This window comes from Andrena cerasifolii, chromosome 2 (genome assembly GCF_050908995.1).
Source record: "Andrena cerasifolii isolate SP2316 chromosome 2, iyAndCera1_principal, whole genome shotgun sequence".
Taxonomy (NCBI): Eukaryota; Metazoa; Arthropoda; class Insecta; order Hymenoptera; family Andrenidae; genus Andrena; species Andrena cerasifolii.
In genome coordinates this window covers 3,010,388-3,031,760 of record NC_135119.1, presented here as the reverse complement: position 1 = coordinate 3,031,760, position 21,373 = coordinate 3,010,388, and the positions used below count along the sequence as shown (strand labels likewise).

General features: G+C 35.2%; 1 protein-coding gene and 2 long non-coding RNA genes across 14 annotated transcripts in view; 1 reads left to right on the top strand and 2 right to left on the bottom strand.

The window, feature by feature from the left end:
* Window positions 1-21,373, bottom strand: part of LOC143378562 (uncharacterized) — a 397,603-nt gene that overhangs the window by 355,607 nt on the left and 20,623 nt on the right. The gene's annotated exons all lie outside the window — the stretch shown is intronic.
* Msn (serine/threonine-protein kinase msn) overlaps window positions 927-21,373 on the top strand; it is an 88,858-nt gene continuing 68,411 nt past the window's right edge. For 5 of the 12 annotated variants that reach the window (XM_076830243.1, XM_076830252.1, XM_076830248.1 and 2 more), the window contains exons 1-3: window positions 927-1,733; window positions 9,346-9,411; window positions 16,257-16,313. In XM_076830243.1, coding sequence (XP_076686358.1) covers window positions 1,668-1,733; window positions 9,346-9,411; window positions 16,257-16,313 — 189 coding nt within the window. In that variant the 5' untranslated portion in view covers window positions 927-1,667. The remainder of the gene's footprint in view (window positions 1,734-9,345; window positions 9,412-16,256; window positions 16,314-21,373) is intronic. The other 7 variants (XM_076830249.1, XM_076830247.1, XM_076830246.1 and 4 more) reach the window with 2 other exon arrangements.
* Window positions 2,129-2,733, bottom strand: LOC143378574 (uncharacterized). The gene is made up of 2 exons (XR_013088304.1): window positions 2,570-2,733; window positions 2,129-2,341 (listed from the first exon to the last, which is right to left on the bottom strand). It is a non-coding gene; the product is annotated as an uncharacterized LOC143378574 (long non-coding RNA).

The window sequence follows — 21,373 nt, the reverse complement described above, 5'->3', positions numbered from 1 at the left end:
TGGACATTTAAAAACAATACCATTGTTTATAGAAAATATATTTATTTATGAAAATAAGCACCCCTCACCTTTATTCATATTTTATTTTCGATTTTATTAAAAGAAAGAAAGAGAGAATAAAACGCTTCTACACTACATATATACATTATTAGCTTTACTACTTGGCTTCGCCCGAAATTTACTTTTCGATTTCATAAAAAAAATAATTTGTGTCTAGTTTTTTTTGTGAAAATAATCACATTCATCTGAATTATTTAGGCATAATAAACTGAGGCACATTTCGCAACCCTAGAGTTTATCGTTCGAAAGTTTTTAGGCGACAGACAAACACACAACATAGAAGTTTTCTGCTTTACATATTAAGATAGCAGGGTTTCCCAAACATATTTTGCAATGGAAAACTTCGCAAACTCGGAAATTTTAACGGAACACAGCTTATTTTCTAGGTTGGGTAATTCCTACTTAGTAGAAGATCTTTAAATGTGTTGCAGTGTATAAAACCTTTCCAAATTGTCGCGGAACACCTATTCAGGTTCAGTGGAACATAGTTTGGGAAACCCTGCATTATAGTATACCTATACGTTGAGAAACGATTTAATTTTATTTAATAGTTTGCGATTAAAGAAGGTGATTCGAATTCTACGTAACACTATAAATTTCCAACTACATAATGATCAATTATAGTAGCCGCTGTCGGTTAGCACTATAAGAAACAATGACGTGATCAAAAAGGTTTTTAGTGTTAGTTTTATGCATTTTCAAAGTGAAAGGGTCGGTCTCGAAGCTGAAAGTAATGCGTATTAATTTGTATCATATTTACCGACTATGATTAAGGAATCTAACGAGGTGGCAGAAACTTGATTTTTGGTCACCTCCCACGCCACATGTATAAGAAAATTAGGAAGGGGGCATACTCGTCGCCATCATGGTCTAGCCCGGCCGGTGACGTCAAGAAGTAGCGGAGTGCAATCTCGCAGCGCAAGAAAAACAAAGACGGTGAAAATATTTGTCTGCATAAAGAAGAGAGAAAAGAAAAGTATGTGTGCGCACGCCTAAGAACGAAGAAGACAGAGTAAGATGAGAGAGTGCAGAGGGAGAAAAGAGGCGTGCAGCAAGCAGTGAGACAGGACGTAGAACGGCCGCCGCCGTTGTGTTTGGGCTCGGCTCAGCTTGGTTGTGCCGCTTCCGTTATGACCATACAATAATCCAGCGCTTGGCGCTGTGGCCGAGTAATAAGTTGTTCGCGATCATGCGTAACTGACGTAATTATATTTTATGAACGATTCCGAAGAAACGTGATGGAGGTGTGCGCATCGTTTTCCAATTTGATTGGTAGATTGACTCTTCGTTGATCGTTCGTCGTGTCTCATACGCCATGTGCCATTGCCCCGCGTGTGTTCCCTCTCTTTCTGGATTATTCTCGGTTAAATTTCCGTAAAAATATCGCTGGATTGCTTTAACAAGGATTACCGCTTTTCATCTTAGTGTTCGGAGTTAGTGTAACTGTGGAAAGATACTTTCCTCTTTCTCTGCCCTTACATTTCTGTTCGGTTCGTACTGAGAGAGTCGGAACGAGATCAACGGGAGAAGTAGAAAAGGAGATAGTCGGCGGATTCGGCGAGCTTGAGCAGGAGAGATAACGCGACGAGCGCAAGTGGCGTATCAAGATGGCGCATAATTTGGCACCAAGCGTCAATTGTTCGCTCGACGACATTGATCTGAACGCTTTAAAGGTACGCAAATATAAAAGTAACTTGCATTGTACTTAGCGCATGTACATCGACTTCATACTTGACACCCGATACTTTCCAATGCGGCGGTCCTCTTTATATTTCGAGTGAACGCAGTATTTGGTAATTAACCTCGTAGGAGAGACGATGACTATTTCGTCTTTGCAGAACGATGGAAGGGAGTTGTTGAATTTTTTGTCATCGATGTTCTAGTAAATTAAATTGGAAAGAGTTGAGCATACTATCGGTATGCTTTATATCCTAGTGACAGTTCCTTCGGAAGTGATTGATACGAACCATAAAATTCATTGACATATTACTACTGCAATTATTTCACATATTTATAAGCGTTGCATCCAGGGTTGCCAACTTATCACCATATAAATCCCGGAGTGCCGCAGATTCTAACCCGTAGATTCGAGTATAAACCCGAAGATAGAAAAAGCAAAAAAAGTTTTGTTCTCAAATATCCGGAAAACAGATCTGCAATTCTTTTAAGCTCAAACAATTCAGAATTTAAAAGTATCTGTTCTTTTAATTAATAGCTTTTATTGTGAATAAAATTGATACCATTCTATAATACCACAATTTCTTATTATCTCATTTTTTTTCTACAACCCGGAGATTTTTTCAGTAAAACCGGAGAGGTGGCAACCCTGATTCTAACCCGGAGATTCGAATATAAACCCGAAGATAGAAAAAGCAAAAAAAGTTTTGTTCCCAAATATTCGGAAAACATGTGCAATTCTTTTAAACTCAAACAATTCAGAATTTAAAAGTATCTGTTCTTTTAATTAATAACTTTTATTGTATATAAAATTATTATCATTTTTTTCTACAACCCGGAGATTTTTCCAGTAAAACCGGAGCCCCGAGATTTGCTTCAGAACCCGAAGTATCCGGGCCAAAACCGGAGAGGTGGCAACCCTGATTCTAACCCGGAGATTCGAATATAAACCCGAAGATAGAAAAAGCAAAAAAAAGTTTTGTTCCCAAATATCTGGAAAACAGACGTGCAATTCTTTTAAGCTCAAACAATTCTGAATCTAAAAGTATATGTTTTATGAATTAATTACTTTTATTGTGTATAAAATTGATACCATTCTATAATACCACAATTTCTTATTTTTTTCTACAACCCGAAGATTCTTCCAGTAAAATCGGAGCCTGGAGATTTGCTTCAAAACCCGGAGAGGTGGCAACCCTGATTGCAACATACAATTTTTATTCAAAATATTCATGCTTACAAGGGGAGGCTGCGACATCTAGGACACGGATTTTGATGAATCTCATATATGTTGTAGTGTAGGTGTAGTAGACCGATATATGTTTCACATGTTGGGTGCACTACCCCAGAGTTTCCGAAATATTAATAAAAACATTTTTCTAAATGTAAATCAGGTGCAATTTCCACCTGAAATTAGAACAAAAAAATGTACCTGTGGCCGCCATACATCCTTTATTAGATGTGCATGATGTCGTGAATTTTATTGTATCATTTGTTTTTTTGATAAATGTCATATTTTAGAATGTAAAAAATAGTACTTTATCTTTTGAGGAATAAAACAATACAGAATACATGTATAGAAAAAAAATGATCCCAGTGAGAATCAAAATGGTGAAAGTCCCGTGCGAGACCTGCCCTTTACACGCGCCGCTATTCATCATTACAATAAACTTCGCTATCGCTTCTGTTCGTCAACGCATAAACATCTTCTTTTATTAATACTTTGGAAACTTTGGGGTAGTGGACCCAACGTGTGAGACATATATTGGTCTACTACACCTACACTACGACATATATGAGATTCATCAAAATCCGTGTCCCAGATGTCGCGGCCTCCCCTTGTTAGGTAGGCACATAACTATTAAAGAAAAAGAATATAATTATATTATTATACTTGTGCTCTTGTACCTATTGTGTCTAAAGGATATAGGACTTACAGATTTATCAGGGACTTTCATACACCTATACTGTTTTAAAAGTAAAATTCGTATATATATCTTGATTTCTATTCTTGTATTAAATTGAATAAAAGTGTAAGTACAAGTTTAAGGGAAATTACTATATCTGATGTATTCTGTTCTACCACAACCAGGGTTGCCACCTTATCACCCTGTAAATCCCGGAGTGCCACACATACCAACCCGGTGATTCGAATATAAACCCGAAGCAAAGAGGAGATATAATAAGAGGCGTCACTCCGGGCGGAACCTTTGAAGTCCTTACTTGACCTTGGCATTTAAATTGGTTGTCTATTCGAGCGGGATATTCAAATCGACTAAATGTACCTTACCGCAATTTGCTGATTATTGCTGAAGTGTACTGTGGTTTACCGATCATTGTCGAACTGGCATTTAAATTGGTTGTCTAGTGATTTCCCTAGTTTATGTCTGTCCTTGTCGATTGACGCCTCTTATTATATCCCCTATTTGCTCGAAGATAGAAAAAGCAAAAAAAGTTTTGTTCCCAAATATCTGGAAAACAGACGTGCAATTCTCTTAAGCTCAAACAATTCAGAATTTAAAAGTATCTGTTTTTTTTTAATTAATAACTTTTATTGTATATAAAATTGATAATACCACAATTTCTTATTATCTCATTTTTTTTCTACAACCCGGAGATTTTTCCTTCAATAAACCAGAGCCCAGAGATTTGCTTCTGAACCCGGAGCCTACGGGCCAAAACCGGAGAGTTGGCAACCCTGATTGCAACATACAATTTTTATTCAAAATATTCACGCTTAGGTAGGCATATGATTATTAAAGAAAAAGAATATAATTATATTATTATACTTGTTCTCTTGAACCTATTGTGTCTAAAGGATATAAGACTTACAGATTTATTAGGAACTTTCATATACCTATACTGTTTTAAAAGTAAGATTCTTATATATCTTGATTTCTATTCTTGTATTGCATTGAATAAAATAAAAGTGTAATTACAAGTTTAAGGGAAATTATTATATATATATATATATATATATATATTTATTATAATTCTAGCCTCATCGGTCACAGAATACTTAACCACTCATCCATCCATACTTGCTTATTCACTTTTTCTATTATTAGTATATTAGGTAAAGCAACCAGTAATTGACCACATACCAGTGAATGACCATTAGGCAAAGAAATGTCAATTATATATTTAAACATTATTATATGTTTATAAATGGAGTATAGTTGCACTTTTAATATCCTATATTTTTAGTTACGCATATTAAGCAAACATTAATAAGTGCAATTCTTATGAAAAAAATGCGGTCATTTACTGGGCTTCTACACGTCGTTTTGCATTTTATAATTTTTTTTTTTAAATTACGATAAGAATAAGTAATTATTTTTATAGAAATTTCAAGAAAAATAAATTTAAATGCAATTTCAACAGTTGTTTTGCTGTTATACGTAAATATATTCAAGTATTAATGTCAAAGGTCCATAGATTCAACAATTCGGTCATTCACTGGTTGGTTTACCCTATTTCTCACTCTTTTTGTCTTTTAGTTTCTTTTCTAGTATTCTCGGCCATTTTAATGCACTTTCATTTAATCTACCCTCTAACATTTCCACTAACAAACATCCCCCTTTCTCAAATCCTTTACACTCTTCCACCCAGTGCTTCAATGTTCTTAGCCCTCTTTCACTTATCACGCAATTTCTCTTACCTATTCCATATTTCCACATCTCACTCTTGCTATCAATTTCTGGCCCTTGCCCTTGACCCAGGGCCGGCGGAACCCATTATGCAAGTTATGCGCCGCATAAGGGCGCCAGTCGAAGGGGGCGCTAAAAAACTATATCGCACACTTAATAATAAAGGAATCCAACTGCTACGCAAACAAAATGTAAATGTATTTTTTTTTATTGTACCTGGTAAAGACAAAACATATTAAATAGAAAACAGGGGCAAAAATTTGGGGGCGCCAAAAATTTTTTTGTATAAGGGTGTCAACCATACTCCCACTGGCCGTGCCTTGACCTCTCTCATCAGGTACTCTCTGGTATTCTAAAACACATGATGTGTTTATATACTCTATTATATTTCACTTCCTTTATTCTATTTATTTGATCTTGCCCTTGTATTTCTCTATCCCTATCCGGCAGAATTTTTCCTAGGTTTTTCCCTTCTACTCTCAACTGTTCTACTCCGCTCTGACTCCATCCATTTCTTGTCATATATTCTATCCTTTCCTTCTCCCACCACGTTGCATTTTTTCTTACATTTTTCTCTTTGAGGCATTCTTTTAATAAGCCACTACGCCCCTCGATTCTGATCCCTTGCTCATACTTTAACACCCTTATTCCCGCCTCTATCCTAATCTTATCCCTATTCGTCTCCTGTAGGACTATATACGACGGTGTACATCTATCTAAACCTAAGCACCATTTATTGTACTTTATTTCTATTGCCTCTACTTCCATTCCACTCCATATAACAGAATTCCTTTTATCAGGTAATCGAACATGAGCAATCTTCTCCTGAAATTATTTTTAAAAATTCTTCCCCTATGCCTCATATTTGCCGTACTGTCGCATTTGCTTTTTTCACCCTTTCCTGTACGTGTTTCTTTACATTTCCATTTCTCTGTAACTAGAATCCCAAGTATACAAAATCCTTGACCGTTTCGATTACCTGATCTTTCCATTTCCAGATTGTATTCCTTTTCTTTCCTCTTCTAAGGGAAATTATTACATCTGATGTGTTTTGTTCTACCACAACCAGGGTTGCCACCTTATCACCCTGTAAATCCCGGAGTGCCACACATACCAACCCGGAGAAAAAGCAAAAAAAAAGTTTTGTTCTCGAATATCGGGGAAACACATGTGCAATTCTTTTAAGCTGAAACAATTCAGAATTTAAGAGTATCTGTTTTTTTAATTAATAACTTTTATTGTATATAAAATTGATAATCCCACATTGTATAAAACCAGAATTTCTTATTATCTCATTTTTTTTCTACAACGAGGAGATTTTTCCTTCAGTAAAACCGGAGCCCGGAGATTTGTTTCGAAACCTGGAGTCTCCGGGCCAAAACCGGAGAGGTGGCAACCCTGACCACAAGCGTATCATAATTTTAGTCACTTTTAATTAGACCACTGAGTCCATTAACGTCTTCTAAATTTTATTAATACAATGATTAAGTTCCACATTTATATCATTCATAAAAGATGTTGGGAAGTATTTGAATTGATACTAGAATAATAGAAATTTCAAGTTGATTATAAATTAACTTTACAATGAGAACACTAATTCAATAATACATTATTACAGCGTAATAATCTGTTAATTAAATATGCTGTTAAAATCGAGGGCGTATTAATATTTTGTGGGTAATTGCACCCAACAACTGACAAGGGGACCCTACAGCTGTACCCCCGGGGATTTTAATGAAATTTTAGGGGATGAATCTGGAGGTCGTCTGGATGACCTTCTGCAAAATATTTTATGCCAATGAGCATTGCTTATAAACAATCGATACGTGCCCGTTAACTCGGCGGGAGGCGCTACTGGGTAAAATTTACCACAGAGGCGCTAGTTGCGAAAATATGAAGACTGAGTTTTTGTTACAATTTTTTAAAGAACTTTAATAAAGATTTTAAGATATTTCATAAATTTTGTTTGATTCTTAAAACACTGTACTTTAACATAAAAATTACAAAGTTAAAAAAAGAATATTCTGAAACCGTGGTTTTTTACGTTTCAATTTTGGGTATTTTTGACCCGGTAGCGACAACCTGTGTTACAATATGGGGTGCGCCTCCCGCCGGGTTAAAAGCAGTTCACTTTAAACGTATTTCGCGAAAGTGAGTTGGGTAAGTGCGTGTAGCGCTTACTTCCCAATCAAACGGCACGGGTTCAAAACCTGTCATCCTAATTTATTTTTTCCCTTTCTTTTAACTCTTATTTTGTTTAATTAAATTTTATACTGCTTTGTTTCATAAATATTGTAATTTTTTAACATAAATATTATATATAAACATGGTAAAAATACATAACTTTTTATACACGTACAAACATAACTTGTAAACTAGGGGTCAAAACGGCTTCCCTTCGGAAATTTGGCAACGTTGCATATCACTGGAACCGTTGAGTTATGCCTAGTGACATGCAACGTTGCCAAATTTCCGAAGGGAAGCCGATTCTGGCACCTAGTGTAGAGACTTGTACTATAAAGACACTGTAAATTATATATTTAATATGAAAGTTTTTTTTTTACAAATGTACGTATTTACGTGTATATATCGATATATAATAGGATAGATAGGTAGATAAATAATTGTAAAGTTACACAGACGTGTATATGCGTATGGTAAAGAAAAAATGTCATATTAAATATATAATTTGCAGTCAGTGGCGGATTTAAGAAAAAAGGCCCAGGTGGCAAACGTTCCGAGGGGCCCATTTCTTCGGGAAAATGAAAAGATAGTTTACTAAAAACGAGCCAAGCGTAATAGTACAAAAAAAGAAATTTAGTATTTGGATATCTATACGTACTTATAATTTTTTTTGAAGATGGGGCCCTGAGGGGCCTTCTGGGCAGGGGCCCAGGCAGCGACTGCTCATCAGCTGTCCTGTTAAATCCGCCACTGTTTACAGTGTCTTTATAGTACAAGTATGTACCAGTTATGTTTGTACGTCTATAAAAAGTTATGTATTTTTATCATGTTTATATATAAAATTTATGTTAAAAAATTACAATATTTATGAAACAAAGCAGTCTGAAATTTAATTATACAAAATAAGAGTTAAAAGAAAGGGAAAAAAATAAAGTAGGATGACAGAATTTGAACCCCTGCCGTTTGGTTGGGAAGTAAGCGCTATAGGTACGCACTCACTCAACTCACTTTCTTGAAATGTGTTTAAAGTGAACTTCTTTGAACGGGCACATATCGACTGCTTATAAACAATGCTTATTGGTATAAAATATTTTACAGGTCATCCAGATGACCTCCAGATTCATCCCCTAAAATTTCATTAAAATCCCCGGGGGTACAGCTGCAGGGTCCCCTTGTGAGAAACATATCGTGCTGGTACCGTCAAGGACCCAGTTCCTGATGAGAACCCAATTCCTGATCAGTTTAGGAAAATAAAGCAAATAATAAGCTTATTATGATACAAATTTATTCTAAAAAATTACTAAATAATTATAAAGTATTTTGAAATTTATACGCAAAATTTGATAGCTCATAGTAAAACGTGTGAAGGTGATCAGAAACTGCTCCCTTTGCATTTTTCACTTTCAAAGTTAAATTATAAAATAATTATTATCATGTGTGCACTTTTTTAAATATCAAATTAAAGATAAAACATAGATTTACTGAAATAAAAAAAAATCTTTTAAATTTTGTTGAGTTTTCCCTTTACACGTTTAAAAACCCGCGGTAGTTACTCTTAAGTGATCAGGAACTGGGTCCTTGACGGTATATGATTTAAAGGTACCCAACGTTGGACTTATTTCTATTAGTATCATACAATTTTTCTATTGTTAGAGTAAGAAGTGTAAGCATATATGGATGTGTATATTATGATATACTATCTCTTTTCATCATAAATATTATATTCCAATATTGTTTCTAAATTAGAAGATATATTTTTATTTTTATGTTGTAGGAACCTGCAGGTATCTTTGAGCTGATTGAAGTAGTTGGCAATGGAACGTACGGTCAAGTTTATAAAGTGAGTACAGAAATTTCATTCATAATAAGTTCGCAAGTATGAGTTTATTCTTTCAGTGACTTTTAATAATAAACTAGACATTTTAATAGAAGGGATGAACGATTTTAATGATTTCTGTTTATTAATAAATTTAACATTTCTTTTACTTTATAACAACATTATTTGCCCAAAGTAATTATATGAAATATTTCAGGGCTGTACTACGGTATGACTGAACCACCGGAATGAACCGAAATTTTGAGGGGTTGGGCGGGAGGGGGAGAGAACCTCTAATATAAAATTTTAGATAAGACAGTGAACTCTCACAGTATTTCCCAATAGGCAGAATTCAATGTACTGTGCCGAAAGTTTTTTTATTAATATCTCAGAAACTAACAAATACCCGCTGCTAAAAGTTTATAATAGGGGTCCTCTTCCCCTCCCTCCCAACTCCACAAAATTTCAGTTCATTCTGATGGTTGGGTCATACCGTAGTATATCCTATTTCAGTCTATTATAGTAGTTTTACAATCACGAAACCCGAAAATGTAATGCTAATTCATGGGAACCAATCAGGGGAGAAGTATCCTGAAAAATATTTCATTATTTCCATTTGTTTCCTGCTGTTTTAGTTCTTTATAAGTTTCTTTTATTCTTATCTACTCCCTTAACTTATCGTTTTCCTCTGACTATCTCTACAAACATGAATCAGACCAACTACCCAACTGCTGCGTAAATGTAAATACTGTGTCATCCCTGCTACCCATCGTCATCCTAGCTAATGCGTCACCTACCCAAAATCCTGCATTTCTGCCTTATCCCGTCATTCCCTCTCTTACACTCCGTAACCTTTAAAACCCCCTCGCATCCCCTTATCCAGGAGCATTACTATTTCAAAAGCCACCAGTCTCAGTCATGGAGTCCAGTTCAGAGTAGTTGAATCTCCAATATTCTTAATTTAATTGAATAAATAAATAAATATATATATATATATATATAAGGATATTCTTAATTTAATTGAATAAATATATATATATATATATATATATATATATAATCAATATATAATATTCGTAATTTAATTGAATAAATAAATATATATATAAAGATATTTATTCAATTAAATTAAGAATATTGGAGATTCAACTATATATATATAAGGATATTTATTCAATTAAATTAAGAATATTGGAGATTCAACTACTCTGACTGGACTCCGTGACTGAGACTGGTGGCTTTTGGAATAGTAATGCTCCTGGATGAGGAGATGCGATGGGGTTTTAAAGGTTTCGAAGTGTAAGAGAGGGAATGACGGTATTTATTATTCATATAAACGGAAGTTCAATTATTCTTGTGTCCATTACACTCGTATTTGACGAAAACTGATTTCGAAGATTTATTGGGTTGACGTACGATAGAGTATTTGCCTATTACACACTACATTCACTACTTTGTTAGTATTTGTAAAGATTCCTAGTCGCACGACTCAAATAATATAACAAACTTACAGATTCCTAATTTCTTATTGTAGTAAAAATCGTGTTCCAGTCGACTAAATTATCAGTTGTCACACAATTTAATTATTACTTATGGAATCATAAATACAGTGGTATTTATCATTCACGCCTATTTAATTTGCCAAATTGAACCGTGTGTGACCATAGGGTGATATTTTCAAGTGTTTGCAGTATAATAAAATGATTAATGATAAATAAAAATACAATGGTATATTTTGTTTTAATAATGTCACCATTATTATCTCTAAACATAACACAAGAACGAAGCTCAAATCCAGAGTATCCCGTATTTGAGTTGATAATTTATTTTCTATTCTTCTAATTTTTTCTTCTAATTTTTTGTTATATATAACAAAAAAATTAATAATTTATTTTCTATTCTTCTAATTTTTTTGTTATATAAAATTAATAATTTATTTTCTGTTCTTCTAATTTTTTCTTCTATTTTTTTTTGTTATATATAACAAAAAAATTAAATAATTAAATAAAATTAAATAACAAAAAATTAAAAATTATATATGACAAAAAAATTAAATAACAAAAAAATTAGAAGAAAAAAATAGAAGAATAGAAAATAAATTATTAATTTTATATATAACAAAAAAATTAGAAGAAAAAATTAGAAGAATAGAAAATAAATTATCAACTCAAATACGGGATACTCTGGATTTGAGCTTCTTCGTTCTTGCAAACATTGCGAACTCGATCATGTCGTTAAATTTGAAGTGTTGCGCTCGATGCGTTTGACTTATTATTCTTCGTGCCATGTATTAACCACATACAAAATTTGAACCAAATCGGTGCACAGTGGTCTGGAGGGTGGCCAAAATCCAATCTCTCAACTTCAACTTTACAATGTAATTTTTTTTGTACGAATGGACAACCCTCCAGAGCTTCTAAATCCGCATACTTTTCCTTTTTCAGATGATTCTTTGATTAGATATGATATTACGGAGACAAAATCATGAAATTTTATGTGAATCTAATTGTTTTGATTACTCATTATAGAACATCAAAATACGTGTTTGTATTATACATTTATATAGGTAAAGAAGTATATTTCCCTTATTTATATGTGCCATAAGCATTTTTTAGTCGATGTACAAAGAGTGCAATGTTTATATCAATTTAAACTTTGAGAAGGCTTACATGAGAGCTTACACAATTGCTAACAAGAGCACGCAAATTTCAAGTGCAGTCTCCTGCAGTCTTCAATTTTATGCAGACTTTTAGAAGTGACGCTCGAGGTATTTGGGCGTCCTAGACAAGTGGTGAACAACCTTTTGTCCGAAGTGGGCCACAAGTGGAAACCCACTACTCTATGCGGGCCGCAATATTAAATACATAAATATAACTAATCCAAGAATTTTAAATTATAGGCTAAATTTGTTATTTCTGACATTGATTTACAATAAAACTTTTTTTTTTAAATTTGATGTACTGTTTATTAGTAATATATACACAGTAATATATACCTGCATATTATAGTTTAAACAGTTATACGAGGGTGGTCTCAAAAGTTTTGAGTCTAACATAGTAACAAATATTTTTTCAGGCAAATGCAGTTTTATTTTTCTACATAGTCTCCTTTTAAGTCGATACACTTTTCCCAGCGATGCTCCAACATTTTTAAACCTTCCAAATAGTAGTTAGCGTCTTGCTCTGCAAATAGGCGTCTACGGATGCGATAATCTCCTCATTCGATGAAAATCTCTGTCCTCCGAGCCAAATTTTGAGCTTAGGAAACAGGAAAAACTCACTGGGGGCCAGATCTGGCGAATAGGGGAGACACCGGGGCTAATTGTTACACTTTTCAGTTTTTTATTTTTTTTTTTGCATTCCATTTTCAATACTATCAATGACTCTGACTGAAGGGGTTATGCCTAGTCAGGTGGTCGAAAAGAGGCGAATATTTGTGAATTTTTTTTGAAGAAGCGGAAGCGTATATTTTTACAGAACTTTTTGCGTTTAAAAGAGCAACATTTAAAGAACATTTGGTAATTTTTTCGTAGAAAAATATTTACGTTTATAATAAAATAACAAGCGACATCCAAGAAGCATTTTTAAAAATTTGGTTTTACGGTGAGCACTGCCATTCGGAACCAGATTATCTAAAATCAAAAAACAAAAAAGATTTCGTTAGTATATTAATGTATCCTCAGGTTGACAGAGAGAATTTTCCGAAATATTAATTTAAAACAATATGGCAGCTATTTAAAGTTGAAATCCTGATTTTGTCGCGAAATTTTTGCAGGAAAAAATCAGGATTTTAACTTTAAATAGCCGCCATTTTGTTTTAAATTAATATGTCGGAAAAAATTACCAAATGTTCTTTAAATGTTGCTCTTTTAAGCGCAAAAAGTTCTGTAAAAATATACGCTTCCGCTTCTTCAAAAAAAATTCACAAATATTCGCCTCTTTTCGACCACCTGACTAGGCATAACCCCTTAAAATTTCTGATTTCATTTTCTTTCTTCGTACAATTGTGGCCTTTTTCCGCTACAGGATACGGTGTTACTTGTTCAGGAGTTACACGTGGTTGACATGAATTGGCAAAACTTGTAGACGGTTCGGACGTATCAATAATTACAGCCTGGGACACTATTTTATTCTGAGGAGATTCCCCCTCGATTATAGTTTTATCTAAATTATTTGGATCATTTTGAACCAACGGTAACTAAAGGATTAAATTAACCCTTAGCTGGTATCTTGGGGTCGCTCATGACCCCAGGCACGCAAAGTTCGCTGCAAAATTTTTGGTTGTCTAAGCTTGTAAACTGTTTTTCTAATTAATTTTATAATAATAGTTTAACTTTCTAGGTTTCTATTATTTTACACATCACCTAAGAACAAAATATTCATAGAGGTTGCTCTAGTGTCGACTTTACAAATTTCTGTGTCCTTTTTTATTTGGGGTCTGCCACGACCCCAGTATACCAGTCACGTTTGCCAAAAACAGTATACCAGTTAAGGGTTAACACTTATTTATTCGTTTAGTTATATTTATTTACTTAAAGACAATTTTAGACCTGATTCTGTTTCCTCTTTTCTTCTCTAGCACAGGTGTGCTTTTTACAAAAATATAAGTATTTAATTGAACTCCGTGATAAAATAATAATTTGCGCGGCAAAAAATTGGTACTTAATTTTCGCCGCGAAATTTTTTTTTGTTAATAATAACAGTATTTTTTACTAATAATTTTCAATAAATCGTCGAATTATATAATATAAAATGAATTTGCATTGGGAAAAATCGATACAAAGGTGTTTTCAATTTTGGCTATAAATTTGAATCTGCCATTTTGAATTTTGCATTTTTGTTGTCAGATTCATTATCAGTGACCTCAGAAACCCCTGAATTTTGGCGCTAAAAGTAGGTATCCAGACCACTGTGCGGTGCTCCGAATCTCACACGCTCCTCTCGTTAGCAAAACGCATAGACAATAAATCTGTAGACTTGATTTTCCCGAAAACGAATCCGCATATAGTAAAATTCATTCTAGATTTTTTTATTTATTTAAACATGAACAATTATTACCTCCACTTGTTGCTATCGCGAATTGCACCCTGTGCTCCATAATATTAAATAATAAAAGATTTGTATCTTTACAACACGTACTCGCCACTGTTGGAGTACAGGTGTGTTTATTATGTGCACGCACGAGCTCACGTGCACGTAACTCATATGCATTACACAGTCGAATAATCTGTGTCTGTATAAGTTTAGACACGTGTTGTGTGCTTGTTATAAAATGTGGGGACGCAGAGATTCCTGCATTCCCACTTCTCTTCTCACCTGTAAGTAGTTGAGATTGAAGGAGACAGTGATTCACCTTGAAAAAATTCTTGACGAAGTCGTCCTTGGGTAGACAGCCGAGTGTGAAAAATAGTCGTGTATGGGAGGTCGAGAATCTCAGCCGGAAGGATGTGGAATGTATATTACATTATACGTTATTAAGGCGTTATTAAGACTAAGAAAAATGTTTGCGCTAATGCCAGTCTTTGACTGTATGTTTCTGAATTGAACCGTTAGCATCGTTATTTCACATGCTATTCGATTTATAAAGAAATTAATCATTAATCATAAATTTTATGATTTAAATGTACGACTTTATTGTAATCAAATAACAAGATTGTGCACTGCACATAAAACGTATTTTTACAGTACCTATATTGTTAAGAATCTGCAGAATACAAAATGCAAAACAGGGTATGTTCATTTTACTTATTGTACGATTTAAATATTAATATGAATAAGATTAGGGTGACTGTACCTGATATCGCCAGGCAAAAGTTAAATCGCTGTCAATTGAATAATAATTGATATTTTTGCATGCAGTTCGTTTCAAAGTAAAGAGACATTATTCATCTTTCAGGTAGCAGAAGTTAGGAACGTTGAAACCTACAAAATTTTAATTAGGATTCAAGAAACGTAAGACATGCAGAAATCGGGTTCTGAAAAAAGTGTACCTAAAATCGCCTACTCAAGAAATATTTATTAATTCATGTATATATGAGTTTTTAAAGGCATTTTCACATGTGCTTTTATTATTTCTGGCTGTATAAATGTTTTTTTTTTATCAATCTTTGATTTTATTTTTTACGTTCGGGACATTCTATGCGAACTAGGACAGATTTCGGAGTAAGTTTTCGTAGATTGCTGAAATTTGAACGTGTAGTCTTTAGTGATATTTCAACGTACCTCGAAGGATTTTTCGAAATATTGAAAAATATCAATTTTACAGCTATTTGAAGTTAAGTGCTAACTTTTTTTCAATGAATTATAGGTATGGAAGTAGTAAACGGATGGAGATGAGCTTTACGGTGCTTATAGAGAAGACATTGAAGTTTAAAGAAAACATTATTTCAGTTTAAAAAAAAAAAATTTAACCATTTCTTGTGCAATTATTTTAAACAAATGCAGGTTTTTAACATTGGGCGCGATTTTAAAAATCTGAAAAAAAGGAGAATATAGTTCTGTCCTTTCCCTTGATGCACAAATTTTAAAAAATATGGACATTTTAAAATTGGCCCTGTAAAAATTGTCTATCAAATTTATCGACTATCAATTTTACTATCTTCGTCTTCGATATAACTTGTGTATTTAAGTCCATGCAGCTGGTCCAATTACCTGTGTTTCCCATAGAACTTCGCCAAAATTTTCAATTTTTACATAAAACTTTGAAGAAGTATTCTTAAAGAGTCATACTGTTAAAATGTGTAAGAAAAAAATTTTCTTTTTTAATTTTATTGTGCCCCAATTCCTTAATATTAAGCCTGATCAAGAATAATAATTATAATAATAATAATAATAATAATAATAATAATAATATAATTCTGTATGTTATAGGGTCGGCATACCAAAACTGGTCAGTTGGCCGCCATCAAGGTTATGGACGTCACAGAAGTAAGTAGTTGTTCTTAAAATAACTGATTTATTGTGTAAACATATCAGAATAAAGTTTTAGGCTGTAGTCCTCTTAGCGAACATTGTTAACATTCTACATTTCATTTTTTCTGTTCCACATGTTAACTCATAAGAATCACTTTACAAGGAAAATAAATTGTACGTGTATCTCTATCTGGACAGTAATAAATGTTCTTCTTCGCACACATGATTTCCACGTGACACTTGAAATAAAATAAAACTAAATCTGTTAAGGGGTCATTCCTGTAATCACGCCGCAAAATTCGGCAACATTCAGTTTTTTTTTCCTCAGTGAATACAACGAAGAACAATGCCAAACTTTTTTTTAATTTATTAAGTTACTTATAATGTATGCGGAGCAATTTTTTAAATGCGCTTTTGATTGTGTTTTGATTTTGTTATCTGGAGTTAAAAATCGCGCCTTTGAAAAGAAGTACCTCCCTGGTGGGAGTGATTTCAGCTCACAGACTCATCTGAAACAAAAAAACCAAACTGATTCTTAATCACTATGAGTACCGCTATCGCAGGAGCCAGAATTAGCCACGTAAGTCAAAATTTAACAAAATTGCGCATTCAAACTTCAAGTCTCGAAAATTTCCATTTTTACTTGAAGTTTGAATGCGCGCAATTTTGTTAAAGCGCCTCCCGCGCTAATCTAGCCCCAAGCAATACTAATACCCGGGGCGAGTTGAAAAGTGGAATCCGTTATGTCGGAACAAGTCAGCGGAAGCTTTTCGCAAATATCTCGGAAACGAAGGAGTCGTGCAGTACCGACCGCTTTAAGTTTTTACCCGACTGCGGCACGCAAAGGAGGGTATTGTGTTTATCAGGCTATGTATGTATGTCCATGTTACGCTCTAGAGTCTGTACGGATACACCGATTTGGACAAATGAGGTGTATTTAGAATTGTCTTGACGTTCCGAATGTTATAGGATATAAAAAAAATAAAAAACATTAAAAAAAAATTAAATAAAAATTAAAAAAATTAAAAAACCCGACTGCTTAAAAAACATTAAAAAAATTAAATTAATAAAAAAACATTAAAAAATTAAATTAATAAGAAAATTAAATTAAAAATGAATTTTTTTAATGTTTTTTTAAGCAGTCGGGTTTTTTAATTTTTTTAATTTTTCTTGTTTTGTTATACCTTGAGGTAGAGTCGATAAAAATCAGAAATTCAAAAACGTGTTTGTAGTAAAGAGGGAATTTAATAAGAGGAGGGAAATTATTTTTGTGAAATTTAATAATAAGAATTGATAATTCGCGAAAGTAAAACAGTTGTAATTTTGTAGGAAACGAAAAAGTGTCATTCAGTACCGACCAACTATTAAATTAGTAGATTTTTAGGTCTAAATGATTAACAATGTTAATAAAAAGGCATTTAATTGGTACGATACAAGATTCTTTTCAATTTTTATTTGTACAGACATCGCAAGTATGATACTTAATTAATATTCTCCTGATCTGTGCATTCGACGTGTGCTCTACCTTCACATTCGGTACACTACACCCAATTTTTGTCAAATGATTCCTTGCAAACAGAAATGGGCAAAATTTTTATATAAATAAAATTTCGAATAACGAATAAAAAGATTAACTTTATTCATCGAATAAATTCTCGTCGAATAAAAAAGTTAACTTTGTCCGTCGAATAAATTCTCATCGAATCAAAAAATTAACTTTATTCGTCGAATAATCTAAAGTTAAAGTAACTTTTACTTGATCCGTGTATTGAAATAATTTTTTATTTAGTTAATTTTTATTTAATTTTTTATTTAATTTTTATTTATTTAATTTTTATTTAATTTTTTATTTAATTTTTATTTATTTAATTTTTATTTAATTGCTATATTTAATTGTTATTTATTTAATTTTTTATTTAGTCCCAACTCTGCTTGCAAATAACACACTGAAAAACTTCTTCATTAAATCCTAGCTTCCTGTTTGTTAGGGTATCATACCTACCCTTATTTACTTTATTTTTCTGCGGGACAAGGTAGAAAGTAGGCTAAATGAACATCCTATAAATTAATCTGAGTTGCTAACAGATTGAACTTACAGATAAGAAAAATTTCGTCTCTACTGGTTGACAGTCTATTGGTCGGTACTGCACGACAGTTGGATGGTCGGTACTGTACGACAAACACGGGAAAACATTTTAGATCGTGGTATATTATGTACAAAAGAATATTGTAAAACTGGGGCGTTTTAGTAAACTTAACAGACTAGAGATAGTACACATCAGGGTTGACCAACTGGTGGCTCGCGAGCCACCGGGGGCACCCCCGCCTTGTTGCTACGCTGAACGGCCCCCCTCCATGCCTACCAGACTCTGACGTTCGCAGTGGATTTCTCCTTCTTTCCTTCTCTTTTCGACTGCGATCGTCAGAGTCTAGTAGGTATGGAGGGGGCCGTTCAGCGCGGCAACAAAGTGGGGGTGCCCCCGGTGGCTCGCGAGCCACCAGTTAGTCAACCCTGGTATACATAATAGAACAAAATCATTTACTCACACGAGAAACAAAAGGTTAGCTTTAAAAAATAACTTTTAACCCACTGAATATTAACGTATACGTTTAATGCCTCAGAACATCGAGAGCAATGGAGTAAAAAATATGACTCCGAAATAGGTTATAGAGAATTGTGATTTTCATTTGTTAATACAAATAAAGTGCTAATATCTGGTCGAAGAAGCGAGAACTAGCATGGTCGGTACTGCACGATTCTCCCCTACAGGGAAAAGTTGTTCAGAATGATGACCTTGACAAAGTATTTCAAGGTCCTAACCCCAAACTAACTCAAATTATAACACCAAAGCAAGAAATTTAAGAAATATTTTTGCAAATATCTCGGAAACTAAGACCGATCGGCGGTAGCACGTATGGGAAAAAGATGTTCAAAATGTGGAGTTTTAAACGTATCCAAATTTCATCAAAATCGGTGAGGAATCGCTACAGTAAATAATTACCAAAAGTGTAACTAATTTAAAATTATAGTGGGTTGGCAAGATTTTCTTGTTGAAAATGAGTCTACGTACATTCGATGGACTATTTTGGATCATACATATATGTGGGGATCAGGCACCCCCATAACATAAGAGAGGGCACGGAATAACCAAGACCGGGGGAGTCGGCGGTAACCGAGCTGTGATGCCAGATCGGGGACGGGTTCCCTCGAGAATTTCCCCCACCTCGCGCACACTACGCCGGAGCAGTGCGTCCGTGAGCTCGGCGCTTCGGAGTCCAACTCACGGACACGCAGCTCCGGCGTAGTGTGCGCGAGGTGGGGGAAATTCTCGAGAGAACCCGTCCCCGATCTGGCATCACAGTAACCGAGGTGGCTAAAGGCTGCCGCTCCAATGCGCGGCTCGCGCCGTGGTGGTTGGCGGCGGTCCCGCTAGTGCAAGGAAGAAGTATGCATCTGTTTCTCCCTTGCACTAGTGGCGCAGTCGCCAGCCACAGTCGCCAGCCGGCTATTGGAACGGCAGCCTTAAGGCGGGATCTCCTACCCGCGATTGGTCGCAGTATACTGGTGCAATCATAGACATATATAGACGGAGCGTAAGCTGAGGAGGGTGTAAGATTCGCGGTAAGGGGAGTGATACAGGCAACTCGGGTAACGCAGTGGTTATGCGTGCCGAATGCTTCCGAAGCTAACCCGAGGTGCCTGTATCTGACCTCTGCCTTTTCCCCTCCAAGCCTACCGTTCCCCTCGCCGATAGTCCCAGCTTCTGCTCCGTCTATGGGTGCAATGGGAAAGCATGTATCTGTTCTCCTACAAGCGACTGCGATCGTCGGGTTTACGCCAGACGTAGGAGTTTAACGCGAGTCTGTTTGAGTACCAGCCTAGGCTACTCGAGAGACAACACAATGCGATGAGGGTCTGTTACCCATTATACCTTGTCGCAGGCTGGGCACTGCGACTACCGGTTGCTAGGCTGCTCCCGGAGGGAGTCTAGCGACAGGTCGCACTGTGACCCATTGCCACAGTGTGACAGAATCCCAAGAAATAAGGAAAGAAGTCTGAATTCAAAAGATATGGGAGTATGTATTTTTATGTTACCTGTAGACTACTACGTAAGTGACACTTCTCTCTACACAGTTGCTTTCCCTCCGTAATTCTTGTAGGTTTTGCTCTTACAATCATAAACGACTTATCCCCGATCAATTTTTTGCCCTACGCAGTCGAAAGCTGCAACTCCGTCGACATTTTAGACACCCGTCACCCACACACACACAATGTGGCACTTGGAAGCACTTTACAGGTATGCGTGTGATGCCGCCCTGCTTCGTCCTCAGGTCAAACTCGAGACCAATCCCGTATCTCTCGAATATAAACACGCGTTGGAATATTAAAACAAAAGCGCGTGCTGACGTATTCAGATGTGAGAGAAGGTGGGCCATTGGGAGGATAGAATATTTTTAGCTACAATTTTTTCTATAATTTTTAAAATCTTTATTTCTGGCTTCTTTTTGGGTCTTCTTTCTGGGTTTTTACTTTTTTAGGAGCACATATTAGTAATTTACAAGAAATATTCGGGTCAGGCATGAACAACAGCGACGCTGAGCCTCGCCCATTCTGTACTTTGCATTTCTAACTCCACTGCGTTGTATGAAATATTATAAAAGAATAAACACAATTTATTATTATTATTATCATAAATATATAAAGATACATAATCCTCCCCAACTTTTGAATTCTGACTCGTTTCCTTGTTTCTTGGGACTCTGCCCCACTGAGGCAATGGACTTGGTCCCAGGTAGGAGTGTGCGGATCGCCCCGAGGCTCGGGCCCCTGGCCCTCGGGTCGGGTCGGAAAATTTCGGGTGGGGTTGGGCGGGGTCGCGATACTTTCGTAAGTTTCCGGCCCGTCGCGAGCCCGAAAAGTCGGCTACCCGCAAACCCCTGGCCGCAGGCAAGGAGATGCAGCCTAGGCCCAGTCGCTGGGTCAAATCGCTGCGACCAAACGCAGCGACCAATCGCGGGTAGGAGATCCTACCTGTTGATTTCAGGCTTGTAATAAATCAAACTCACTTGACTTT